General features: G+C 55.0%; 2 protein-coding genes across 18 annotated transcripts in view; both read right to left on the reverse strand.

Annotated features, from left to right (window-relative positions):
* Positions 1–14820: 14820 nt before the first annotated feature.
* LOC139046584 (ral guanine nucleotide dissociation stimulator-like) lies at positions 14821–20068 on the reverse strand. Of its 4 annotated transcripts, XM_070520282.1 has the most exons (11): positions 20004–20068; positions 19250–19465; positions 18828–18931; positions 18232–18301; positions 17756–17854; positions 17378–17452; positions 16867–16941; positions 16249–16281; positions 15754–15875; positions 15457–15548; positions 14821–15122 (listed from the first exon to the last, which is right to left on the reverse strand). In XM_070520282.1, the coding sequence occupies exons 1-11, from the start codon at positions 20010–20012 to the stop codon at positions 15061–15063; spliced, it is 957 nt and encodes a 318-aa protein (XP_070376383.1). In that variant the 5' UTR covers positions 20013–20068; the 3' UTR covers positions 14821–15060. The 4 variants fall into 4 exon arrangements, with proteins under 4 accessions (XP_070376383.1, XP_070376382.1, XP_070376385.1 ...); XM_070520281.1 differs by lacking the exon at positions 20004–20068 and having other exon boundaries at positions 19250–19529; XM_070520284.1 differs by lacking the exons at positions 17756–17854; positions 20004–20068 and having other exon boundaries at positions 19250–19529.
* Positions 19691–23250, reverse strand: part of LOC123284071 (ral guanine nucleotide dissociation stimulator-like) — a 31835-nt gene continuing 28275 nt past the window's right edge. For 10 of the 14 annotated variants that reach the window (XM_070520272.1, XM_070520265.1, XM_070520273.1 and 7 more), the window contains 4 exons: positions 22242–22435; positions 21526–21633; positions 20671–20861; positions 19691–20528 (listed from right to left, as the gene is read on the reverse strand). In XM_070520272.1, the coding sequence (XP_070376373.1) occupies positions 20071–20528; positions 20671–20861; positions 21526–21633; positions 22242–22435 (951 nt within the window). In that variant the 3' untranslated portion in view covers positions 19691–20070. The remainder of the gene's footprint in view (positions 20529–20670; positions 20862–21525; positions 21634–22241; positions 22436–23250) is intronic. The other 4 variants (XM_070520280.1, XM_070520277.1, XM_070520276.1 and 1 more) reach the window with 2 other exon arrangements.

Raw genomic sequence — 23250 nt, forward strand, 5'->3', positions numbered from 1 at the left:
GTTCCGTTGTGTCCGGTGGGTGATTTTCCACTTCCTGTATGTAATTCCAGCGTGTCCAGAAGGTGCTTCCGGCCTGTCCAAGACCTGATTCTGGAGTCTCCAATGTCTGGTTCCAGAGTGTCTGGGTGGTGGTTCCGACATGTCTGGCATTTGGTTCTAGCGTGTCAGGCAGGTGGTTCACTGCCGGGAGCCATCAGCCTACAAGTTAAGCCTCTGCCTTGTGACATGGCCCAGGAGAGAGATGAGGGGACTCACAGCGACCCTCACGGGAATCTACCTGGCTGCCCTTACAACAAGTCTCCCTGGTACTTTTGACTTTCCTGCTTCTGCTTACTCTGTTCTACACCTGGTGTTACTTCAGGGGAATTCAGCCCGGCCCTGGGAATGAGAATGATACAATACAATATTCTAGGGAAAGTTCTGGGGAAAAACATCTTCTAGGGAAAGAACATTCTGACCCGTCCTTCGGTCAGGTGAAGCGATGGGAGTGGAGAGGGAACAAAGAAATCTGTGGCCCCCACAGATCTCTCTGGGAGGACGGTGGTTGCCACGGCCCATTGAGTCAGGAGGCCGCTGGGGGTAGCCTCCTTGAAGTACAGAATTACAGAAGCTTGACTCCCCCCGGGCCTGCACACAATCCATTGCTCTTAGGACTATTGTCTACCTTACAATCAATTACTCTTAGGACTATTGTCTACCTTGCAAAAACCCGCTTACGCAAGCCAAAGATATGTCCTGGGACTGTTTCATGAAATCATCCTTGCATACCCTGAGCCCTATATAAATCATACATACACAAAACTCCTTGTCTCACTGCCTGCTCCCTTGCCGACACCGTCCATCCCTCAGGAGACCCTGTTCGGCTGGGGCTGGACCCCGGCAGTTCACGTGTTTCTGTTGGATGGTTCCGGTGTGTCCAGTGGGTAGTTCTGGCATGTCCGGCAGGTTGTTCAGGCATGTCTGTCAGCTGGTCCAGGTGCATCAAGCACATGGTCAAGGAATGGCCCTTCTGAGGTCCACATATTTCTGAAACATGGTTCTCATGTGTCCGAAAGGTGCGTTGGGCATGTCTGGCAGGTGATTCAGGCCTCTCTGGGCAGGGCATTCGGGTGTCAGGCAGGTGGTCCAGGTTGGTCTGGCATGTGGTTCCTGCATGTCTGGCATGTCGTTCCAGTATGTCTGGCCTGTGGTTCCAGTGTGTCCAGCAGGTGGTTCTGGAGTGTCCGGTACCTGGCTCTGGCGTGCTGTGCAGGTGATTCCGGCATGTCCAACTGATGGTTCCAGTGCACGATGAATGAGATTATGGTACATCAGGCAGTTGGTCCTGTCGTGCCCACCAGGTGGTTCAGGCTGGTCAGGCAGGTGGTTCAGTCGTGCTCAACACCTGGTTCTGGCATCTCTGACACCTGTATTTGGCATATCAGGCAGGTGGTCCCAGCGTGTCTGGCAGGTGGTTCATGCAAGGCTGTCAGGGGGTTCACGCTTTTCCAGCATGTGTTTCAGTAGCGTCCAGCACCTGGTTCTGGCATGCACGACACATGTTTCTGGTGTATAAGGCAGGTGGCTCCATCGTTTCTGGCAGGTCTTCAGTCGTGTCCGGCACCTGGGTTCAGCATGTGCAAAAACTGTTTCAGGCATATCCAGCATGTGGCTCCAGCATGTCCAGCAGGTGGTCACACTAGGATGTGAGGTGGTTCAGGTGTGTCCAGCAGGTGGTACTTGTGTGTCAGGCATCTGGTTCCAGCATGCCTGGAATGTCGATCTGGAATGTTGGAATCACCACACACACATGCCAGAACCACCCATCACACTTGCCAGAAACAACTGCTGGGCACGCAAGAAGCACCCCCTGGAAATGACGGAACCACCTTCCAAACGTACCAGAATCACATGCCAGACACACATTAGCCAACTGCCAGGCACACCAGAACCACCTGTTGGATAAGCTTGAACCAGGTGCCGGATACACTGAAACCACCTGACGAATATGCCAGAACCAGGTGCTGGATACAGTGGCACCTGGTGCCCTAAGGCCAGACCACCTGCTGGACAGGCTGGAACCACCTGCCAGACTTGTGTGAACCACCTGCCGGACACACCAGAATCACCTGCCAGATAGGCTAGAAAATGTGTCTCACATGCAGAAACCAGGTGCTGGACATGAGTGAACCACCTGCCAGACATGCTGGAGCCATCTAAGCGATATGCCAGAAACAGTTGTCGCACACACCGGAACCATGTGCTGCACACGACTGAACAAAGTGACGGACAAGCCTGAACCACCTGCTGGACATGACTGAACTACCTACCGGACATGCCAGACCCACCTGCTGGATATGCCAGAAACAGGTGTTGAACATGCCAGAAGCAGGTGCTGGACACGACTGAACCGCCTGCTGAGCAAGACTGAACCAGCTGCTGGACATGATTGAACCACCTGCTGGATATTCCATAACCACCTTCAGGATGCACCAGAAACATCTGGTGAACATGACCCAACCACCTGCTGAACACGCCGGAGCCAGGTGCCAAACACACCCGGACCACCTGCCAGACACCCCAAAGCACCTCCTGGAAACGCCTGAACCACCTGCCTGACATGCTGGAACCAATTGCCGGACACATCAGAACCACCACAAGGACACTCTGGAACCACCCACTGGAGACAGTAGAATAAGGTCCTGGCACGCCGCAAGCACCTGCCAGACATGCTGGAACCAGATGTGGGACCGCCAATATTGGGTTGGTGGTTTCAGCGTGTCCATCTGGTGGGTCCAGCGTGTCCGGCAGGTTTTTACAGGACCTGGTTCTGGCATATGCGGCAGGTCATTTGGGCACGTCGAGCAGATTGCTCCAGCGTGTCAGGCAGGTGGTTCTGGCTTGTCCGGCAGGTGGTTCTGGCATGTCTGAGAGGTGGTTCTGGTGTGTCCGGCATGTGATTCCAAAGTGTCCGTCAATTGGCTCTGGCACATCCAGCAGGTGATTTTGGCATGTGAGTCAGGTGGTTCTGGTGTGTCCTGCAGGTGCTTCTGGCACTTTCTAGACCTGATTCTCGCATCTGCGTTGGGTGGTCCAGAGTGTCCAGATGATGGTTACAACGTGTCCGCCAGTTGGTTCCAGCGTGTCAGGCAGGTGGGTCACACATGTCCGGTGGCTGGTTCCGGCATGTGCTACAGACAGTTCCGGCGCATCCGGAAGGTGCTTTCGGCATGTCCGGCAGATGGTTCAGTCTTGTATGGCAGGTGGATCAGTCGTGTGGGGCACCTGGTTCTGGTGTGTGCTGCGCCTGTTTCTGGTGTATCTGCCAGGTGGCTCTGGCGTGTCAGGCAGGTGGGTCCCTTACGTCTGGCACATGGTTACAGGGTATCATGCTGATGACTTACACCCGTCCTGTGGTTTTTCCAGGTGTATCGGACACCTGGTTCTGGTATGTCTGGCAGGTACTTTTCAGCGAATCAGGCGGCTGGTTCCGGTATAGCAAAAAGGTGATCCTGGCGTGTCTGGTAGGTGATTCCGGCATGTGTAGCACATGGTTCTGGCATATCCGGCAGGTGATTTCGAATTGTCCGGCAGGTGGTTCCAGTGTGTGCAGCAGCTGGTTCTGGCGTGTCTTGCAGGTGGTTCAGTCATGTCCGGCACCTGGTTTTGGAGTGTGCGACACCTGTTTCTGGTGTATCTGGCAGGTGATTCTCACTAGACAGGCAGGTAGTTCAGGCATGTCCAGCAGGTGGTTCTGGCATGTTGGGCACCTGGTTCTGGTGTGCCTGGCATGTTGTTCTGGATTGTCCATCAAGTGGTTCAGGCTGGTCTAGCAGGTGGTTCTTGTGTGTCCAGCAGCTGTTCCAGGCATGTCCGGCACCTGGTTCTGACCTGTGCTGGACCTGTTTCTGGTGTATCCATGACATGGTTCCGGCGTGTCTGGCACATGGTTCTGGCATATTTGGCATGTGGCTCTAGGGTACCAGGCGCCTGGTTCCGGCATATATGACAGTTGGTTCCCTGGTGTCTGGCAGGTGGTTCCTGTGTGTCTGGCATGTGGTTCTGGTAGGTTTGGAAGATGGTTATGGCATGTCTGTTGGGTGCTTCTGGCATGTCCGGGAGCTGGTTCTGGCATGTCAGAGTCATGGTCCCAGTGTGTCTGGTGGGTGGTTCCAGGTGGTTCTGGTGTGTCCGGTGGGTTGTTCCAGCATGTCTGTCAGGCTTTTCCAGCGTCTAAGGGGTCTGGTCCCAGCATATCTGGCAGGTGGTTCAGGCATGTCCAGCAGGTGGTTCAGGTGTGTCTGGGAGGTGGTTTGGCATGTCCAGCACATGGCTCTGGCATATCTGAGAGGTGGTTCAGGCATGCCTGGCATGTGCTTCCGGAATGTCCGTCAAGTGGTTCTGGCATATCTGGCAGGTGATTTTGGCATGTCTTGAAGTTGCTTCTGGCGCATTCTGGACTTGATTTTCGTGTCTGTGGTGGGTGGTTCTAGAGTGCCCAGATGATGGTCCTTATGTGTCTGACAGCTGGTTCCAGCTTGTCAGGCAAGTGCATCACACATGTCCGGTGGGTGGTTCCAGAGTGTGCCACAGATGGTTCAGGCACATCCAGAAGGTGGTTTCAGCATGTCCGGCAGATGGTTCAGTCTTGTCTGGCAGGTGGATCAGTCATCTGGGGCACCTGGTTCCTGCATGTGCTGTGCCTGTTTCTGGCATATCTGGCAGGTGGCTCTGGTGTGTCCAGCTGGTGGTTCCATTATGTCTGACACATGGTTCCGGGGTATCATGCAGGTGATTTTAACGTGTCATGTGGGTTGTCCAGGCATGTCTGACACCTGGTTCTGGCATGTCCGGCAGGTAGTTTCAACGAATCAGGCACCTGATTCTGGCATATCTAACAGGTGGTCCTGGCATGTCTGGTAGGTGATTCTGGCATGTGCGGCACATGGTTTCCCTGTATCCGGCAGGGGATTTTGACGCGTCCTGCAGGTGGTTTCAGCATGTCTGCCATCTGGTTCTCACATGTCTTTCAGGTGGTTCAGTCATGTCCAGCACCTCGTTTTGGCATGTGCAACACCTGTTTCCGGTGTATCCAGCAGGTGGTTCTCACAAGACTGAGTGGTGGTTCAGGAGTGTCGAGCAGGTGGTTCTGGCATGTTGGACAACTTGTTCTGGTGTGCCCGGCATGGGGTTCTAGATTGTCCATCACGTGGTTCAGGCTGGTCTAGAAGGTGGTTCAGGTGTGTCCGGCACCTGGTTCTGGACTGTGCTGGCCCTGTTTCTGGTGTACCCATCACATGGATCCAGCGTGTCCGGCACATGGTTCTGGTGTATTCAGCAGGTGGCTTCAGCGTACCGGGCCCCTGGTTCCAGCATATTTGACAGTTGTTTCCATGGTGTCTGGCAGGTAGTTCCTGTGTGTCTCGCATGTGGTTCTGGTACATTCTTAAGGTGGTTCTGGTGTGTCTGGCTGTGCCTGTTTCTGGCATTTCCAGCAGGTGGCTCCACCTGCTAGACATGCTGGAAGTCCCTGCTGCGCTCGTAGGAGCCAGGTACCAGAGACACTGTAACCACCTGCTGGACACGCCAGAAACACAGGCAAGACATAATTGAAGGACATGCCAGACATGCCAAACCACTTCCTGGAAACACCCAGACCACCTGCCGGACACCCCCAAAGCATTTCCTGAAGAGGAATGTATCAGATGCCAGACAGGCCAAAACCACATTTCGGACACATCAAAACCACGTTTCAGAAATGCCTGGAACATGGGACGGCCATGCCAGGACCAAGTGCCAGATGCAACTGGACCAGCTGACAGACATGCTTGAACAACCTGCCAGACACACCTGAACTACCCGCTGGACATACTGAAACAATCCACTGGAAAAACCTGAACTACCTGCCTGACATGCTGGAACCAACTGCTGGGCACCTCGGAACCACCACCCAGACAGTCTGGAACCATGCACTGGAGATGCCAGAATCAGGTCCTGGAGACGCTGGAATCACGTGCAGGAACTGGCAGAATCACCCATTGGACACAGTGGACCCACTTTCTGGAAATGCCAGAACCACCTGCTGGACACAACGGAACCACCTTCTTGACATGCTGGAACCACCCCTGGATGCTGCCACCAACCACCGGACATGACTGATCCACCTGCTGGACAGCACTGATCCACCTGCCAAACATAGCTGAACCATGAGCCGGACACACCAGAACCACCTGCCTGACATCCCAGAAACCCCTGCCTGACACACTGGAGCCACCTGTCGAACATGGCAGAACCAGGTGCCGGACACTGTAAAACCACATGCAGGATACGCCAGAAGCAGATGCCAAACACATCACAACCACCTGCCGGGCATGCCAGAACCACCTGCCAGACACGCCAGACAACAGGCAGGACAAGCTGAAATCACCTGCTGGATATGCCATAACCAGGTCCTGAATACTCCAGAACCAACTTCAATGTCAAAATCAACTGATGGACATGCCAGAACCACCACCCAGACATGCTAAACCACCATCTGACATGACGAAATCAGGTCCCGGACACACCATAGCCACCTGCCAGACACACTGGAATCACCTGCCAGACACGTGGGAATCAACTGCCAGACACCCCAGACGCACCAGCCAGGCACTTCAGAACCACCACACAGGCACACCAGAAGCACCAGCCACACACATCTGAACCAACTGCTGGACACCCTGGAGGCACCCACTGGAAATGCTGGAAACAGCTTACCAATGTAACAGAACCACTTGCCAGACACACCGCAAACACCTACCAGACATGCCGGAAACACCTGTTGGATATGCCAGAACCAGTTGCCGGACACGGCGGAATCTGGTGCCCTAAGGCCAGAAAAACCTGCTGGACATGCCCAAAACACTTGCCAGACATGCAAGTATCACCTGCCAGACATGCCAGAATCACCTGCCAGATGTGCTAGAAAAAGGTGTCACACACACCGAAACAAGGTGCCAGACAAAACTGAACCACCTGCAGGACACCCTGGAGCCACCTACTGGATACGCCAGAAACAGGTGTTGCACATCCTGGAACCAAGTCCTGGACACGACTGAACCAAGTGATGAACAAGCCTGAACCACCTGATGAACTCGTCGTAACCACCTTTAGGATGAGCTGGAACCATCTGGTGGACATGCTGGAAGCCGAACACGCTACATCCAGATGCAAGACACGCTGGAACCACCTGTGGGATATGCCAGAACCCCAGGCTAGACATTCTCAAAGGACACACCTGCTATGCCGAACCACTTCCTGGATACACCCGGACCACCTGCCGGACAACCCCAAAGCACCTCCCGGAGAGGACAGAATCACATGCAGGATATGCCCAAACATCATTCGGACACGTCAGAACCACATTTCAGAAATGCCTGGGCCAGGGGACAGCCATGCCTGGACCATCTGGCAGAGGCACCTCGACCAGCTGACAGACATGCCTGACCCACCTGCCGTACACGCTGGAACCACCTGCTTGACTCGGCAGAACCACATGCTGGACACGACGGAACGACCTTCTGAACACACTGCAACGACCCCTAGATATGCTGCAACCCACCACCAGACACAACTGATCCACGTGCTGGACAGCACTGATCCACCCATGAAACACGGCGGAAGCATGAGCCTGACATCCCGGAACCAACTGTCAGACATGCCGGAATCACCTCTCACATATGGCAGAATCAGGTACTGGATACCGTAAGCACGTTCTGGGCACACCGGAACCAGGTTATGGATTTTCTGTCAAGTGGTTCAGGCTGGTCTAGAAGGTGATTCAAGGGTGTCTGGCAGCTGTTTCAGGCGTGTCTGGCACCTGGATCTGGCCTGTGCTGGACCTGTTCCTGGCGTATCTATAACATGGTTCCTGCGTGTGTGGCACATGGTTCTGGCGTATTCAGCAGGTGGCTTCGGCATACCAGGCGCCTGGTTCCGTATCTGACAGTTGGTTCCATGGTGTCTGACAGGTGTTTCCTGTGTGTCTGGCATGTGGTTCCGGTATGTTCTGAAGGTGGTTCCAGCGTGTCTGGCAGGTGGCTACTGTGTGTCCAGGACCTGATTCAGTTGTGTGTGGTTGGTGCGCTCACAGTGTCCAGGTGTTGATTCCGGCATGTCTGGCATTCGGTTCCCGCATGTGCAGTGGGGGATTCCAGCCTTTTCCAGAAATTGGTTCTGGTGTATCCAGGAGCTGGTTCTGGTGTATCTGGCAGGTGATTTTGTTATGTCTGGCAGGTTTTTCCAGCATGTTAGGATGGTGGTTCTGGCTTGTCTGACAGGTTTTTGTGGCATGTCCGGCACCTGGTTCTGGCGTATTCGCCATTGGTTTCAGTGTATCTGGCACGTGGTCTCAGCATATCCAACAGGTGTTTGCGAAGTGTCTGGCAGGTGGTTCCTGTGTGTCTGGCATGTGGTTCTGGTACGTTTGGAAGATGGTTCTGATGTGTCCGTTAGGTGCTTCTGGCATGTGCGGGAGTTGGTTCTGGTGTGTCAGAGTCATGTTTCAGGTGTGTCCGGCAGGTGTTTCCAGGTGTGTCTGGTGGGTGCTTCCGGTGTGTCTGGTGGGTCGTTCTGGCATGTCTGTGTGGTGGTTAAAGAGTGTGCAGAGGCTGGTTCCAGCATGGCTGTCGGGTTTTTCCAGCATCTAAGGGACCTGGTTCTAGTGTATCTGGCAGGTGATTTTGGCATGTCTCGCAGGTGGTTCTGGTGAGTCAAGCAGGTGGTTCTGGTGTTTTCGGCAGGTGGTTCAGGTCTGTCCAGAAAGTGGTTCCATCATGTCTGGCACGTGTTTCTGGCATATCTGAGAGGTGGTTCTGGCATGCCCTGCATGTGATTCCAGAGTGTCCGTCAAGTGGTTCTGGCATATTCGGCAGGTGATTTCGGCGTGTGAGTCAGGTGGTTCTGGCGTCTCCTGCAGGTGCTTCCGGCACGTTCTGGACCTGATTCTCACGACTGTGGTGAGTGGTTACAGAGTGTCCAGATGATGGTTCCAACATGTCCAACAGTTGGTTACAGCATGTCAGGCACATGGGTCACACTTGTGCAGCGGGTGGTTCAGGCGTGCACACAGATTGTTCCAGAGCACCCAGAAGGTGGTTTCGGCATGTCCGGCAGATGGTTGAGTCTTGTCCGGCAGGTGAATCAGTCGTGTGGGGCACCTGGTTCCGGCATGTACTGCGCCTGTTTCTGGTGTATCTGGCAGGTGGTTCCGTTATGTCTAGCACATGGTTCCAGGGTATCATGCAGGTGATTTTGACGTGTCCTGTGGGTTGTCCAGGCATGTCTGACACCTGGTTCTGGTGTGTCTGGCAGGTACTTTCAGTGAATCAGGCACCTGGTTCCAGCATGTCCAAGAGGTGGTCCCGGCATGTCTGGTAGATGATTCCGACGTTTGTGTCACAAGGTTCCGTCGTATCCAGCAGGGGATTTTGAGGTGTCTGGCAGGTGGTTCCAGTGTGTCTGGCACCTGGTTCCAGTGTGTCTGGCACCTGGTTCTGGCATGTCTTGCAGGTGGTCAGTCATGTCCATCACCTGGTTTCGGTGTGTGCGACACCTGTATCCGCTGTATCTGGCAGGTGGTTCTCACAAGACTTGTAGGTGGTTCAGACATGTCCAGAAGGTGGTTCTAGCGTGTGGGGCACCTGGTTCCGGTGTGCCTGGCATGTGGTTCAGGATTCTCCATCTAGTGGTTCAGACTGGTCTAACAGGTGGTTCAGGTGTGTCCGGCAGCTGTTTCAGGTATTTCTGGAACCTGGTTCTGGCCTGTGCTGGACCTGTTTCTGGTGTATCCATCATATGGATCTGGTATGTCCAGCACAGCGTTTGGGCGTGTTCAGCAGGTGGCTTCAGTGTACTGGGTGCCTGGTTCCATCGTATCTGACCATTGGTTCCGTGGTGTCTGGCAGGTAGTTCCTGTGTGTCTGGCATATGGTTCCAGTATGTTCTGAAAGTGGTTCTGGTGTGTCTGGCTGGTGGCTACCGTGTGTCCGGACGCTGATTCCTTCGTGTGTGGTTGGTGCGTTCAGTGTGTCCAGGTGTTGGTTCCGGCATGTTTGACAGTTGGTTCCCGCATGCCTGGCAGGGGATTCCAGGCTGCCTGGCAGGTTGTTCTGGACTTTTCTGGAAATTAGTTCTGGCGTATCCAGGACCTGGTTCCAGTTTATCTGGCAGGTGATTTTGGCATGTCCGGCAGGTTGTGCTGGCGTGTTAGGCTGGTGGTTCTGGCTTGTCTGGCAGGTGTTTGTGGCATGGCCAGCACCTGGTTCTGGTGTATTCAGGAGCTGGTTTCAGTGTATCTGGCACGTGGTCTCGGCATATCCAACAGGTGGTTGCGAAGTGTCTGGCAGGTGGTTCCTGTGTGTCTGGCATGTGGTTCTGGTATGTTCGGAAGATGGTTCCAGCATGTCCTTTGGGTGCTTCTGGCATGTCTGCAAGGTGGTTCTGGCGTGTCAGTGTCATGGTTCCAGTGTGTCCGGCGGGTGGTTCCAGGTGGTTCTGGCGTGTCTGGTGGGTGCTTCTGGTGTGTATGGCGGGTCATTCAGGCATGTCTGTATCGTGGTTTCAGAGTGTGCGGCAGGTGCTTCTGGCATGTCTGTTGGCTTTTTCCGGCTTCTAAGGGGCCTGGTTCCAGTGCATCCAGCAGGTGATTTTGGCTTGTCCAGAAGGTGGTTCTGGCGAGTGAAGCAGATGGTTCAGGCGTGTCCAGCAGGTGGTTCATGTCTGTCAGTGATGTGGTTCTGGCGTTTCCAGCACATGGTTCTGGCACTCTGAGAGATGGTTCTTTCATGCCCGTCATGTGATTCTGGAGTGTCCATCAAGTGGTTCTTGTGTATCCGGCAGGTGATTTTGGCATTTGAGTCAGATGGTTCTGGTGTGTCCTGCAGGTGCTCTGGCACATTTTGGACCTGATTCTCACATCTGCGGTGGGTGGTTCCACCGTTTCCAGATGATGCTTCTGAAGTGTCCAGCAGTTGGTTCCAGCATTTAAGGCAGGTGGGTCACACAAGACCCGCCCGAATCATTCGGCTGAGGCATGAATGATTGTCCTTCTACATGCTTAGGAGGAGAGAGACAATAGGATTTTAACCAACCACTCTTTGGAAGTTAAGAAAAACTCGCTTTCCACAGTGCTCTTACAGCATACCGGCAACCTCTCATGCCGCCTTTGTGCATGGGTGGAGAGAGTGTTCAGAAAGCAGCTATGGAAGAAAGGCCAAGTTTGCTCAGCAGAGTCCTACATTGCCCTAAAACTGCAAGGCACAAAACACTGCCTCCAACCCTCAAGGGGAGATGAGCAATAATCCATCTTGCTTCCAGCTCTTTAGGAAGCTGAGAAAGAACTCACTTTCCACACTGTTCTTATAGTGTACCTTGAACATCTCATACAAAGGCACCTGAAATGCTGTTTATTTGGAGCCCTTAACTCATTGCTTTAGAACTTCTGCTTTTGGGGCATTTCCATCTTGCCAACCCGGCTCAGACAAAATGCCTACATCTTCTCCTTAAGCAAGGAGGCTAAGGCCCGAATGATTGTGCGTCCACATGCTTAGGAGGAGAGAGACAATAGGCTTTTAACAAACCGCCCTTGTGCACTGGAGGAGAGAGTGTCAGAAAGCACCTATGGAAGAAAAGCCCCTTTGCTCTCAGCCGTGCCCTACATTGCTCTAGAGGTGGAAGGCACAAAGCACTGCCTCCATCCCTCAAGGGGAGACAAGACACGAACCATCTTGCTTCCAGCTCTTTAGGAAGCTGAGAAAGAAGTCGCTTTCCACAGTGCTCTTACAGCATACTGGGAACCTCTCACACACAGGCAGTTGAACGCCATTTCCTCCCAGCCCTTAACTCGCTGCTTTAGAACTTCTGCTTCTGCCACATTTCCCTCTTGCCAACCTGGCTCAGGGGTAATGGCTACATCTTCCCCTTAAGCAATGGGGCCAAGGCCCGTATGATTGTGATTCCACAAGCTTAGGAGGATAGAGACAAGAGGCTTTTAACCAACCGCCCTTGTGCACTCGTGGAGAGAGTGTCAGAAAGACCCTATTTCAGAAAGGCCCATTTGCTCTCAACCATGCCCTATATTGCTCGAGAGGTGGATGGCACAAAGCACTGCCTCCATCCCTCAAGGGGAGACAAGCCACAAACTGTCTTGCTTCCAGCTCTTTAGGAAGCTGAGAAAGAACTCACCTGCTGGATATGCTCGAACCAGGCACCTTAGATGCTGGAAAAACCCGATAGGCATGCCAAAAGCACCCGCCGAACACTCTGGCACCACCACACAGACATCCCATAACGACCCACCAGACTCACCGGAAGCACCCACCGGACACACTGGAAACATGAGTCTGACACACCAGAACCAACTTCCAGACATGCTGGAAGCACCTAACGGACAGGCCGGAACCATCATCCGAACCTACCAGAACCACATGCCAGACACACAGGAACCACCTGCCACACACTTCGGAACCACCTGTTGGATATCCCAGAACCAAGTACCAGATACACTGAAACCACCTCCCAAATATGCCAGAACCAGGTGCCGGATATGCCACAAACACCTGCCACACAAGCTGGAACCACCATCCTAACACGCCAGAACAACCTGCCGGACACGCCAAAATCACCTGCCGGATACACCGGAACCAGGTCCTGGATACGCCAGTACCAATTTCTGGAAAAGGCTGGAAAATCTGCCAGACACGCCAGAATCACCCACCAGACATGCGGGAACTAATTGCAAGACAGGCCGGAAACAAAGCCAGGACACTCTGAAAGCATCAACCGGACAGGATGGAATCAGGTCCCAGACACACTGTTGCAACCTGCTGGACATGCCAGAACCACCTTTCGAATGTACCAGAACCATATGCCAGACACACAGGAACCACCTGCCAGACACCATGGAACCAACTGTCAGATACACCGGAAACGGGCTCCAGTTTCCTGCATTTATCAGTTCTAATAGGTGTGTAGAAGTATCTCATTGAGGTTTTATATGAAATTCCCGAATGACCTGTGGCGGTGGTCATCTGTCCTCAGGCTCGTTTGCCATCTGTATGTCTTCTTTGGTGAGGGATATATTCAGGTCATTTGCCCATTTTTCAATAAGGTTGTTTATTTTTTTGTTGTGGTTGACTTTTAAGAATTCTTTGCATATATCTTGGACATATTTTCTTTATCATGTATCTGTTTTGCGAATATCGTCTGCCAGTCTGTAATTTGTCTTTTGACTCATCGATTTTGCCTTCCACAAAGCAGGAGTTTTTAATTTAATACAGTCTAACTTGGGGCCGGCCCGCTGGCGCAGTGGTGAAGTTCACGCACTCCACTTCGGCAGCCTGGGGTTCACAGGTTCGGATCCTGGGTGTAGACCTACACAGCTTGTCAAGCCATGCCGTGACAGCATCCCACAGGCCAAATAGAGGAAAATCGGCGCAGATGTTAGCTCAGGGTCAACCTTCCTTACCAAAATAATAAATAAAGTCTAACATCAGTTTTTTTTCCTAGATTATATTTTCAGTTTGTATCTTAATAATTCCAGATTCGAGTCCACTTAGAGTTTGTTGCATAATCTTTTTAGAAGTTGTATTGTTTTGCATTACATTTAGGTCTCTGTTCCATTTTCTAAAAGTTTGTGAAAGTGTAAATTCTATATCTAGGTTCATTTTTGTAAGAGCTTTAATGAGGTGCAATTGATAGAGAAAGAACCTGACATATCTAATATGTACTATCTGATGACTTCCCCCACATACCAACTGACATATAGGTATAAATTTCTCCTTTAGCCTATGACAGGGTGGATCACATTGATCTAATTTTGGAATGCTGATACAACCTTGCATACCTGAAAAAATTTCCTCTTTGTCCTGGTGTATGATTGTTTTACATTGTTGGCTTCAGTTTTCTAATATTTCGTAGAAAACGGTAACTGCTCATTTCTGAGACTTGTTGTTCTCAAGTTTTTCCTACTTTTAAACTCTAGTTTTGCTTTTAGGGTTCTTCTGGCCTCATAAGATGAGTTGGAAAGTGTTGTCTCTGGTGATATTTTCTGGAACAGATTGTTGGGAGCACTAGGTTTCTGGAGGGAGACCTGGCTGAGGCCCTAAAAGCTGCATCCCACAGCTTTCCCCTTGGATAGACAACAAGCAGGAAATGGTATTTGGAGTCAGGGACCCGAAGCCCAGGGGGATCCAGTCTAGGTCAGAGGTGAACAGGGAGCCCCTAGTGGGCCCAAGAAGGCAGAGTCCTGCCTGCCCATGGTCCATGTCCACAGGACCTTCCTCTGGCCTCGTCCTCTCTATGTGCACGTTTTGAGCTTTTGACGGTATTTTCCCCACTTAGAGCTGAAGCCATTCTGGAGACTGAATCAGAAAACAAGGTCCTAATCTGTGTGCAAGAGAAACTGGGAAAATGTTCCCTCTTCCGGCAGAGTGTCGAAAGGCAGCCACTGTCCTGGGCAGGACGTGTGCTAGGGACAGGCACGTGCTAGTTTGACAGACACGCCCAGCTTAGTGGTTGTGGCTCTGGCTGAGAAAACGCCTCCAACCGCTTAGTCCCAAGAGGTCGGAGGGGCCATCTCTGCTCCTGGACAGGTTGAACCACACTGCAATGATCCTGTCCTTGGCGGGAGGGGGACTTGGGCATGTCCTTCAGTAGCCAGGGAGGGGACTGGCACTTCTCCCTTCTCCACATAAACTGAGCTGCTCACTCTGGGAGATTTCTAAATTTGAGGAGGAATGTGAGTTTCTGGATCTGGTTTCCATGAGCGCTGCGAGCGAAAGACTCACACCTCCACTCCCAGGATTAGAAAGAAGCAACAATTTAATATAATACTCAAACGGAGCATTTACCATTGACAACAAAATATGGCCCCGCCAAATAGGGAAATAGGTGCTGGGGAAAAGGGGGGAGGGAGAAGAGGGGTTGGTGCCTTCCCTCGTGGCCAATGGGACCCCAAGAAACAGATCACAAAGTTCTCCTCATCAGAATCAGGGGAGGTGGCCCTGTGCACCCTGAGTGTCAATGCTGTGTCCCCGCTGTAGCTCAGCTGGTCTCAGGAGGGTCATCAACCACCACCACTGGGCCCTTGGTGGAGGGTCTGGTGTCTGGAGAAAGAGAGGCATTTCCTGAGCGGCCTGCCCTGGAAACACAGTGCACACCCCATCCCGGTCCCCACTGCGCTCTGTGCTCCAGCCCTGTGCTCAGTGCTCAGTCAGCCAACAGCACCCCATCTGTCCCTGACACAGGGGCTGATATTTAGCGTCACCCACTTCACAGAGGAGGAAACCAATCCCAGGAACGTGAGTGCAACTGCCCAGGACAGGACTGCTCAGCAGTGGAGCTGGAACCCAGGGCCAGCTGTCTGCCTCCCCAGGCCCACACTCAGCCTGAATTTTTCCTGAGCCCATGGATTCAGCCACTGCCGGTCTAGACACTCACTCTGCCCTGAGCGGTCCTTCTTGTGTTTGAAGAAGAGTCGAATCTTTCTGACCCAGTGGTATCGGGGCTCCAGCTGGCAGGACAGGCTGTAGCTACAGGACAGAGCGGAGCTGGGAGCTCTCAGGAGCCACACATCACATGTGCATCCTGCAGCCTGCCAGCAGCTGGAGTCGAAGGACCCCAGGGGTCGCCATGCAACCAGATCTGAGGCTGACCATGGAGCCATGGCCATGGGCTCTGGAGCTGGTCAGCATAGAGAGTCTGCCCTGCCCTCCCCCAACTCATGACCCGACTCACCTCTCCTCCTCGCTCAGGGGCTCCACGGCCTGGAACCAGGCCCCAAAGTGCTCGTCGGGCTGCATGGTGTACAGATTTGCAGCCTCCTGGAGCAGCTCGATCTCCTCCATCAGTTTGAATTGCTAGGACAGAGCAAGCACAGGATGCTTACAGGGCCTGAGTGGGGGACCCTGCAGGGCTCGTGGAGGGGCTGAGGAAGGGGGCAAGGGGCCAGTCTGGGGCCTTTGCCCACTTGGGAACCCTCCCTCCTTGCTATTCCAGTCAGGACTTGCCTGCTCTCACACTTGGCCCAAAATAGCTCCTCCTCCAGGAAGGAGTCTTTGATGCCAGCCCTTCCCCCACCCACCAATGCCATAGGATCCCTAGCTCTGTATATCGAACTGTGCAAATAAATGTTCCACCCTGGGGATTGGGCCAGAGGGGGTGCTGCCCACTGCTGGGGGGTCTCTGATTTCCAACCCCCACCCTCCCCACCGGGAGGCCACAGCCACTCACCTCATTCCATTTCCGACAGTTGAGCACATTGCCCTGGAAAGCAGACAGCCGCAGTCCATCAGAAACAGCCCCCTTGGCCAGCACTAGCCCCCGTCCACACCTCTTGCAATGCTGCACTACTGCCAGTGGGCAGGCCCATCCAGAGCCCAGACTTGGACCTGGGCCAGTCTCTGGGCTCCAGAGCAGGGGGCACAGAGCAACTGAGGCAAGAGACCTTGTAACCCAACCCTCTCTGATGACACGTGGGGAGACTCAGGCCTCAGGCAGGAAGAGACAGCTCAGCCACTGATGTGCTTCCTGACTGGGAGGGGCCCGACTTCTCTTCCCTCACTGGCAGGTCCAGAGGGAGACGCTGAATCCAGCTCAGACACCACCTCCTGCGGCCACACAGTCAGGCAGCTCTGAGCCTCAGCAGCCCAGGGAACCTGGACAGTGGCTTATGCAGAGCCTGAATCACCCACTGGGGAGATGGGCCTGACACCCCAACTCCCACACGAGGCTGGAGGCCCTGCTGAGAGGACCTTTGCCAAATGCAGAGAGCTCAGGGCTCAGGACAGGACTGTCTCCTCCCCAACCTCAGGAGCCTGAGCCCCTGGAGCCACCTCCGGGCTCACTCACCTCCACATAATCCTCCATTGTAGCATCCAGCAGCTCCAGGGAACAGAAGAACGTCACCAGGGAGGGGACGACACCCTGTGCCGCCATCAGGATGGGCATGGTGATGAGCTCCCGCTCTCAGGTGCCCCCATGAACCTTCCCCTGAAACCCTTCAGCCCAGCCTCCTGCCCACCCCACGCTCCCACACAGAGCAGCCTAGGATCCTCAGGACATCCCAACACACACAATTCCCTCCCCCGCTCCCCTCCAGGAACACCAAACTCCATCAGTCAAGTCCCAGGGATGGCTGTTGGCCCCTCCCAGGGGCAGTGGCCCCTGCCCTTCCCCACCCCAAATCTGCCCTGCTGCCAGCCCTTCCAGGCCTCCTCCTGCTCACTGCCACTGCAGGCCCGTCATGCTTGGCAGCCACAGCAGATTCGCCTGAGGAGGAAGGCCCCTCTTCTGAGGGAGGTCTCCAGCTGGGAGGGGGAGCCCCCCTCCTCTGACTCCTACACCCCTCGCCCACAGTCACCCTCTCCTGCTGCTGCTGCCTCTCCTGGGCTCCCTGGCGGGCCCTCTCTGCAGTCTTTAACACAGAGGTCGCCTCCTGTTGGGGCCAAAGACAGGGTCAGTGTGCCCATACTCCCCTCCACATGTCCCCCCAAGGCCCCTGATCTCAGACCCTGGCCATCGGCTCCAGTCCCCTGCTGCCTCTGCTGCACCAAACTGCAGGGTGCTCTGATTCTAGACCAGTCCCAGCTCCAGGACTCAGTCCTATGTGACCTTGGGCCTGCCCAGGCCTCCCTGGCCCTCTTTCCTCAGCTGAAAAGTGTGAGGAGAAAGTCACCTGCTTCCAGGAGTCTCCTGAGGACTCAGAGTCATCTGTGTGTCATCACTGCTCTCCCCTCACCTCTCGAGGAGGAGCCGGCACAAATCTCCTTGCGTTCCTGTCCTCCCTTGGATGGTAGCACCCCGCTGGGAGGCCTGCGCCGCTGATCATCTCCCTCCACTTCCCAGAGGAGGAGACGGAGGCCCCCAGAGGGGCAGTGACTGGCTCAAGGACCCACTGGGAGAGGCTGCTCCCCGTGCCAGCTACAGGCCCTGTCCCCGCTGCCTTCACCCCAGCCCTGGCTCCAAATCTGACCAAGGCCCCGACCTCTGGACTCCAGGGTTGCGTCCAGACCCCAGCTGAACAGACAGGGAGGGGGAGGGCAGGTTGTCTTGGGGGACCTGGCCGAGTGTCCCCGGCCTACCCCACCCTCACAGGGCTCTCTGACCTCCAGCCTGGGCCGAGCCTTGCCATAGCCTCACCTCCTAGGATCCCCTCGGGATGTTCCCCTCCCCCCTCCTTCTGGCCTCCTTCCAGATCTCCAGCCTCCAGGTTACCTGCACTAGCAGCTCCCTGCTCACGCGTTTCTCTCTCCTGACCCACTTCTTCCAGGTTCGAGAACTCTCCCTGCAGGGTGGGGAAAGAAAGCAAGCAAGCAAGCAAGAAAAACTGTGGCATGCTTGAAGGCAAGTCCCATTTGTTTGAGAACCCAGCAGATCCAAACTGCCTGGGGCCTGGATGAGGGATTTCACTGGGTATTCTGAGCTCTGGGTCCCCATGGGACTGTGGAGGGGCCTCTCCTCTTGTCCCTTGGGGCCTCCATTCCCAGATGTCCCAAACAGATCTCCTTGGAACAGTGTTGGTTTCAGCTGCATAGAGGCTTCTGTTGCTGCAAAGGAAACACCTGAGAATCTCCACCTGGGCTCAAGCCAGGATCTGGTCTGGAAGGAAATGAATCCCTGGGATGGAACTGCTGGCCTAAGGGTGCTGAGAGACTCAGAGACCCAGCACCCAGGTCAGTCCCTGTGCCCGGCGTTCGCTGCCTCCCAGGTGGTCTCAGCTGACTTTGGGGGACATGCCAGCCCAAATCAGGTTGCCTGGGCCACCTCACCCTCATGGTGCTTGGCTGGAGAGCAGACCACCCACTACCCACCTGGAAACTTGTTCCCAGGTGTCTTGGAGACGGGCAATGGCAGGGCTCTGCAGGGCAGAAAGGATTGTGTGGAGGGAACAGAAGTTCCCGAGGGCTCGGCACTCCTGGGGAAGCGAAGAGATGGAGCCGTGAGGGGGAGCTGAAGCTCTGCTGCCTCTGGTTTCTGTCACTTCACGGACTTCTCCTGTCCTGGAGGAGACAGATGCCCAGGGAAGCCAGGGAGGGCACACCTGCCACCCGATGAGTAACACTGCTCACAAGGAATTGAGCTTGTCCCCACTGGGACCTCAAGTCAAGGTCAACGTGGCCCTGGCATGAGGGTCAAGGAACAGTCCAGGGACTAAGACCCCAGACTTCAATCCTGAGAGCTGAGAAACAAGAGGCAATTCCCATGCATCCAGACAGGGCGTGCCAAGGCTTACCTCAGCCACCCTGATCCACAGCTCAACCACCCTGGCCGTGTCCTGCGCTGTCATGCTCGCGTCCCCAAGGCAGGTGACGAGGATGCAATTGGCCACGGTGTTGTCGTGCATCACAGTGTCACGGACGGTGGGTGCCAGGGACTCGCGTTCCCTGTTGTCGCGCTCAGACCAGATGGAGCCGAGGCAGTGGGTGGGCACCAACGTCTTGAACAGCTCCTGCAGAAGATGCGGAGTGTCACCCGGTCCTGCCGCACCCCAGCTCAGCATCCACAGTCCCCCATAGGCCCAGCAGGGTGAGATCAGAACTGGAGCTCAGGAAGCAGAGCATGTGGCCTGAGGCTTGTGGGAGTCCCTGGGTTTTGTCTGTGTCCACTGAATGCACCCAGTCCAGGATGACCCCGGATTCAGGAAAGGAGGGGAAGGGAGGGGACATTCGCTCCCAGCCCCGTCTCACTTCCTCCAAGCTCCAGAAGGCAGCCCACACATGCCCACCAGAAGGGCCATCATCGACCCATCCCAGTGCCCCTCGGGTCCCACTCCCCATTCCCATGCACATTCCCCCTGAGGCAGGGACAACCCCCAGCTTTGTTTGACTGTCTCCACTGGAGTCAATACACATCACCTTCCTGATAAGTGCTGAGGCTGTCCCGGCCACCTGCGCAGATGGGGGATCCACCCAAGGACCTGGCAGCACTTCAGTGAGTGCCCATCCCCCACCAAAGGGCCAGACTGCCCACCTTCCACTCTCTCCCACCTCATTCATCGGCACAGCCACCCTGTACAGCAGGTGCTGAGTGTCCGTCTCTACTGTCCCCTGTTCGCTAGGGGACAGTGAAGGCTTGGGGAGAAAGAAATCTGCCCAGGTCACAGTGTTGATAAGGGAGGGAGCAGGGATTTGGACCCAGATCATCGGAATCCGAGCAGGGAATGGCAGGTGTGGGGCTGCTCATGGCACCGGGAAGGCAGGGGCCACCCGCCCAGTGAGCTCCTCTGCTCACTGCAGCCATCCTCGTCAGCTGCTCTGCCACCAGCTGGGGAGGGAAGTCCAAGATGTTAGGCTTCTCCTCCCGCAGCTGGTCCTCGGTGGTCACGGCCCAGGGGCAGCTGGGCTCTGGGGCTGCCTTTACTGGTGGCCCTTGCTCTGGTCCTGGAGTGGCTGACTCAGGGGCTGCTGGCTCCAGCTCTACCACACGTGGTGAGACTGCAGGTGCAGCTGGCTCCAGCCCGGGGGCTGGCACTGGCTCTGGCTCTGGAAGTGGCAGGAGCTTTGGAGCTGGCTCTAGAGCAGGATAAAGAGAAAGTTTCATGCACACACCTGACAGTTTCTGTGCCTTTCCAAAGATAGAAAGGACTCCACTGCCTCTAAGGGAATGCTAGCCCGTGAACCTCAACACAGTCTTCCCAGACTGCAGTCCCCTCACCTTTCCATTCAGCCTCAATGGCCTTGAGATGCTCCAGGTGGCCTGGCAGAAGGTAGGCATGGCCCTCCACGTCGGAGCCACCAAAGCTGACGTGCAGAGTGGCCAGCTGCAGGGTCCAACAGGGAAACCACAGGGGCTCCCTGCAATCCTGCCCTTGGCCCAGCCAGGTTCCCAGCAGGAAATAGATAGCACTGCAGGGAGGCAGATGGGCCAGAGAGTCAGTGGCCTGGCCTTTCCTTAAACACCGCCCTCCCAAGGCACTCTTGTTAGCATCTGCGCACCTGTGCCAGACCCTCCCCCTCCAGAGGAGGGCCCCATCCCAGCCCTGAGCCCTGGCTGGCTGACCTGGCTGTGGCAGGCCTGCTCATCCAGCAGGCTGAACACAGAGTCTGTGAGAGTCTCTTGTTCCCACTGACATTCTCCTCCCCAAGGGTCTGGACACAGCCCACTCAAGCCCTCCATGTATGTGGGCCACTGGAATGAAGACTCCAGCAGATTTGGGAGCAGCTTGCTCACACACCTCCTACTATGGACCTGGCGGTGGTGCTCACAAGGTGTGGATGTGGAGAAAGGGAGGCAGGAGGAGTTGGGACTCTGCTGGGAGTGGGTCTCTAGGGGACAACGCAGCCCAGCCTCCCTTCCAATTCTTAAGGGGCCTGGGACCCATGCTCAGCTCTCTTTGAGTCCAGTCCTGCTGGAGTGGAAGCCACCAGAAGTCAGCCCTCCCATGGGAATCAAAAGATGGGTGAGAAGCAGGGTTCTCCCAGGCCTGACCCAGCCACAGCCTCCATCCTCGCCCCGCACGCTGTTTGCTAGAGACAGGAGGCCCTTCTTCTCGACCCAAAGACCACTCACTTTGGGAGGTGGTCCTGTCCTCCAGCATCCCGCACGCAATGGGCCAAGCTGCCTCCATGTGTCCCAAAGGGGATGAGGGCATCGCCCGGGATGGAGGGTAGATGGGACCTGTGAATGATGTCAAGTGTGACTGTCTGACTCTCAGAATAGAGGGGAGGCCCAGGGAGGATGTCTGCTTCATTCACTGAGTGACACTTAGTGTGTCCAGAAGTCCTGCTCAGAGTAGGTCCTTCATAGACATTGTTGAATGACCTCCAACCAGAACCATCCCAGGTGTCTGAGTGGGCCTGTGGCCCCTCTGTGACCCTAGAGATCCCTAAGTGGCTACACCAAGGACAAGCACCAGGCCCAGCTGGATGGCATCTCAAACTCTTTGACAGGGTGCTCTCCAGGTGCTTTTCCAAACTCAAAAAGCCACAAGCCAGTGAAGGGAGAGGTGAAGTGAAGACTACTTTCCATGGGGGACAGAGAAATAATCACCACCAGCAACCACAGCATGGCCCACCACCCTCTCTGCAGAGCCGGGCACCAGGGAAGCACCTGGATGGCTGATGCCATTCATCCCTGGGAGAAGCCTAGCAAGTTCATCCTCTCTCACCCCACATTTCAGAGGAGCCAACTCAGGCTCAGAGAGATGTAGTGACATTCCCAAGGCAAGACACACAGCTGGCAGTGGGCAGAGTCACCACTGTCCTGAGGAGGAGGCAGGCAGTCACCTGGGAAAAGGCTGGTCCAGGACCTGGTGGGAAGTGCTGGAGCCTGAGTAGCTGTAGAGGGAGTTGATGACACTGCAGAGGACTCTGCTGGGGAAGGCTGGCAGCACAGACTCTGAGAGCCTCTGCATCATGCCTGCCTGGAGGGCACGCATCCTGCAGGCCTCAGTTACAGACAGAGTGGACTCATCTTCACGCTGGGTGGGATGAGGAGGACACAGGGTCAGGGCCAACACTGTGAACCACCAGCATTATCGAGGTCTGCAGCTGACCCAGGACCTCCTAGCCCCTCCCAGACATGTGCGACAGGAGACACAGGAGCTCCCACACTCAGCAAGGTTCTGGGCTCTCAAAGTACAATCTGACTTTGGTCCTGCGAAGGATTCCACATTGATCTCCCTCGAGGCCATTTGCTTGCTGAGGGACAACAGACCTCCCTCTGTGAAGAGCACCAGCCCAGGGAGTCCTCAACAGACACCCCCTCTCTAGAGAGGAGAACAGAGGCTTAGGTATGCCAGGTAGCTTCTCTAGGTCATGTGGGTCAGAACTGAGAGCTGCCCAAAGTGAGGGCTGAGGGCCAGCCCCTCTAACTGCCTGAGGCTTCATTGGGCCCCAACCTGGAGGGAAATGTTATGTGGCCACCCCACCCCGCCCCGGTCTGGAAACAGTGTACAAGGCAGTGACACACTCTGAGAATCCCTTTGACTTCCAAAACACGCTGATGGTTATTTCTCTTACATTAAAGGGAGTTTGGAGACCCTCGTTATCGAGGTTGCATGTTCCAAAAAAGGCAAAATTCAAAGATACTCAGGGCCTAGTGGGAAGTGACAACGTTTTCTCTAATCTTCCTAGGAAAATGCAAAGAGTGCCCTCCTATCCTCCTATGCAGCTGGTGGGGAGGAGCAGAAGTCCAGATTCCTTTGGGACTGTGGGACACTCATGGGGGACAGCCCTGTTAGGGTCCCAGGAGATGGGCAGTTTGAGGTTGGATTCTGGGCCTGCCCTGGTCATC

The sequence above is a fragment of the Equus asinus genome, chromosome 11 (genome assembly GCF_041296235.1).
Source record: "Equus asinus isolate D_3611 breed Donkey chromosome 11, EquAss-T2T_v2, whole genome shotgun sequence".
Taxonomy (NCBI): domain Eukaryota; kingdom Metazoa; phylum Chordata; class Mammalia; order Perissodactyla; family Equidae; genus Equus; species Equus asinus.

What these genes read in the sequence shown, in the direction of transcription:
- LOC139046584 (XM_070520281.1), bottom strand. Translation starts at nt 19,516, where the DNA reads ATGCTGAGCTGGGGTGCGGCAGGACCGGGTGACACTCCGCATCTTCTG. An exon ending in GCAGGGAGCTGCTAGTGCAG is followed by an intron (nt 17,855 to 18,231) that starts GTAACCTGGAGG and finishes TCCTCTGGGAAG; the next exon opens with TGGAGGGAGATGATCAGCGG. An exon ending in TGCCGGCTCCTCCTCGAGAG is followed by an intron (nt 17,453 to 17,755) that starts GTGAGGGGAGAG and finishes TGGCCCCAACAG; the next exon opens with GAGGCGACCTCTGTGTTAAA.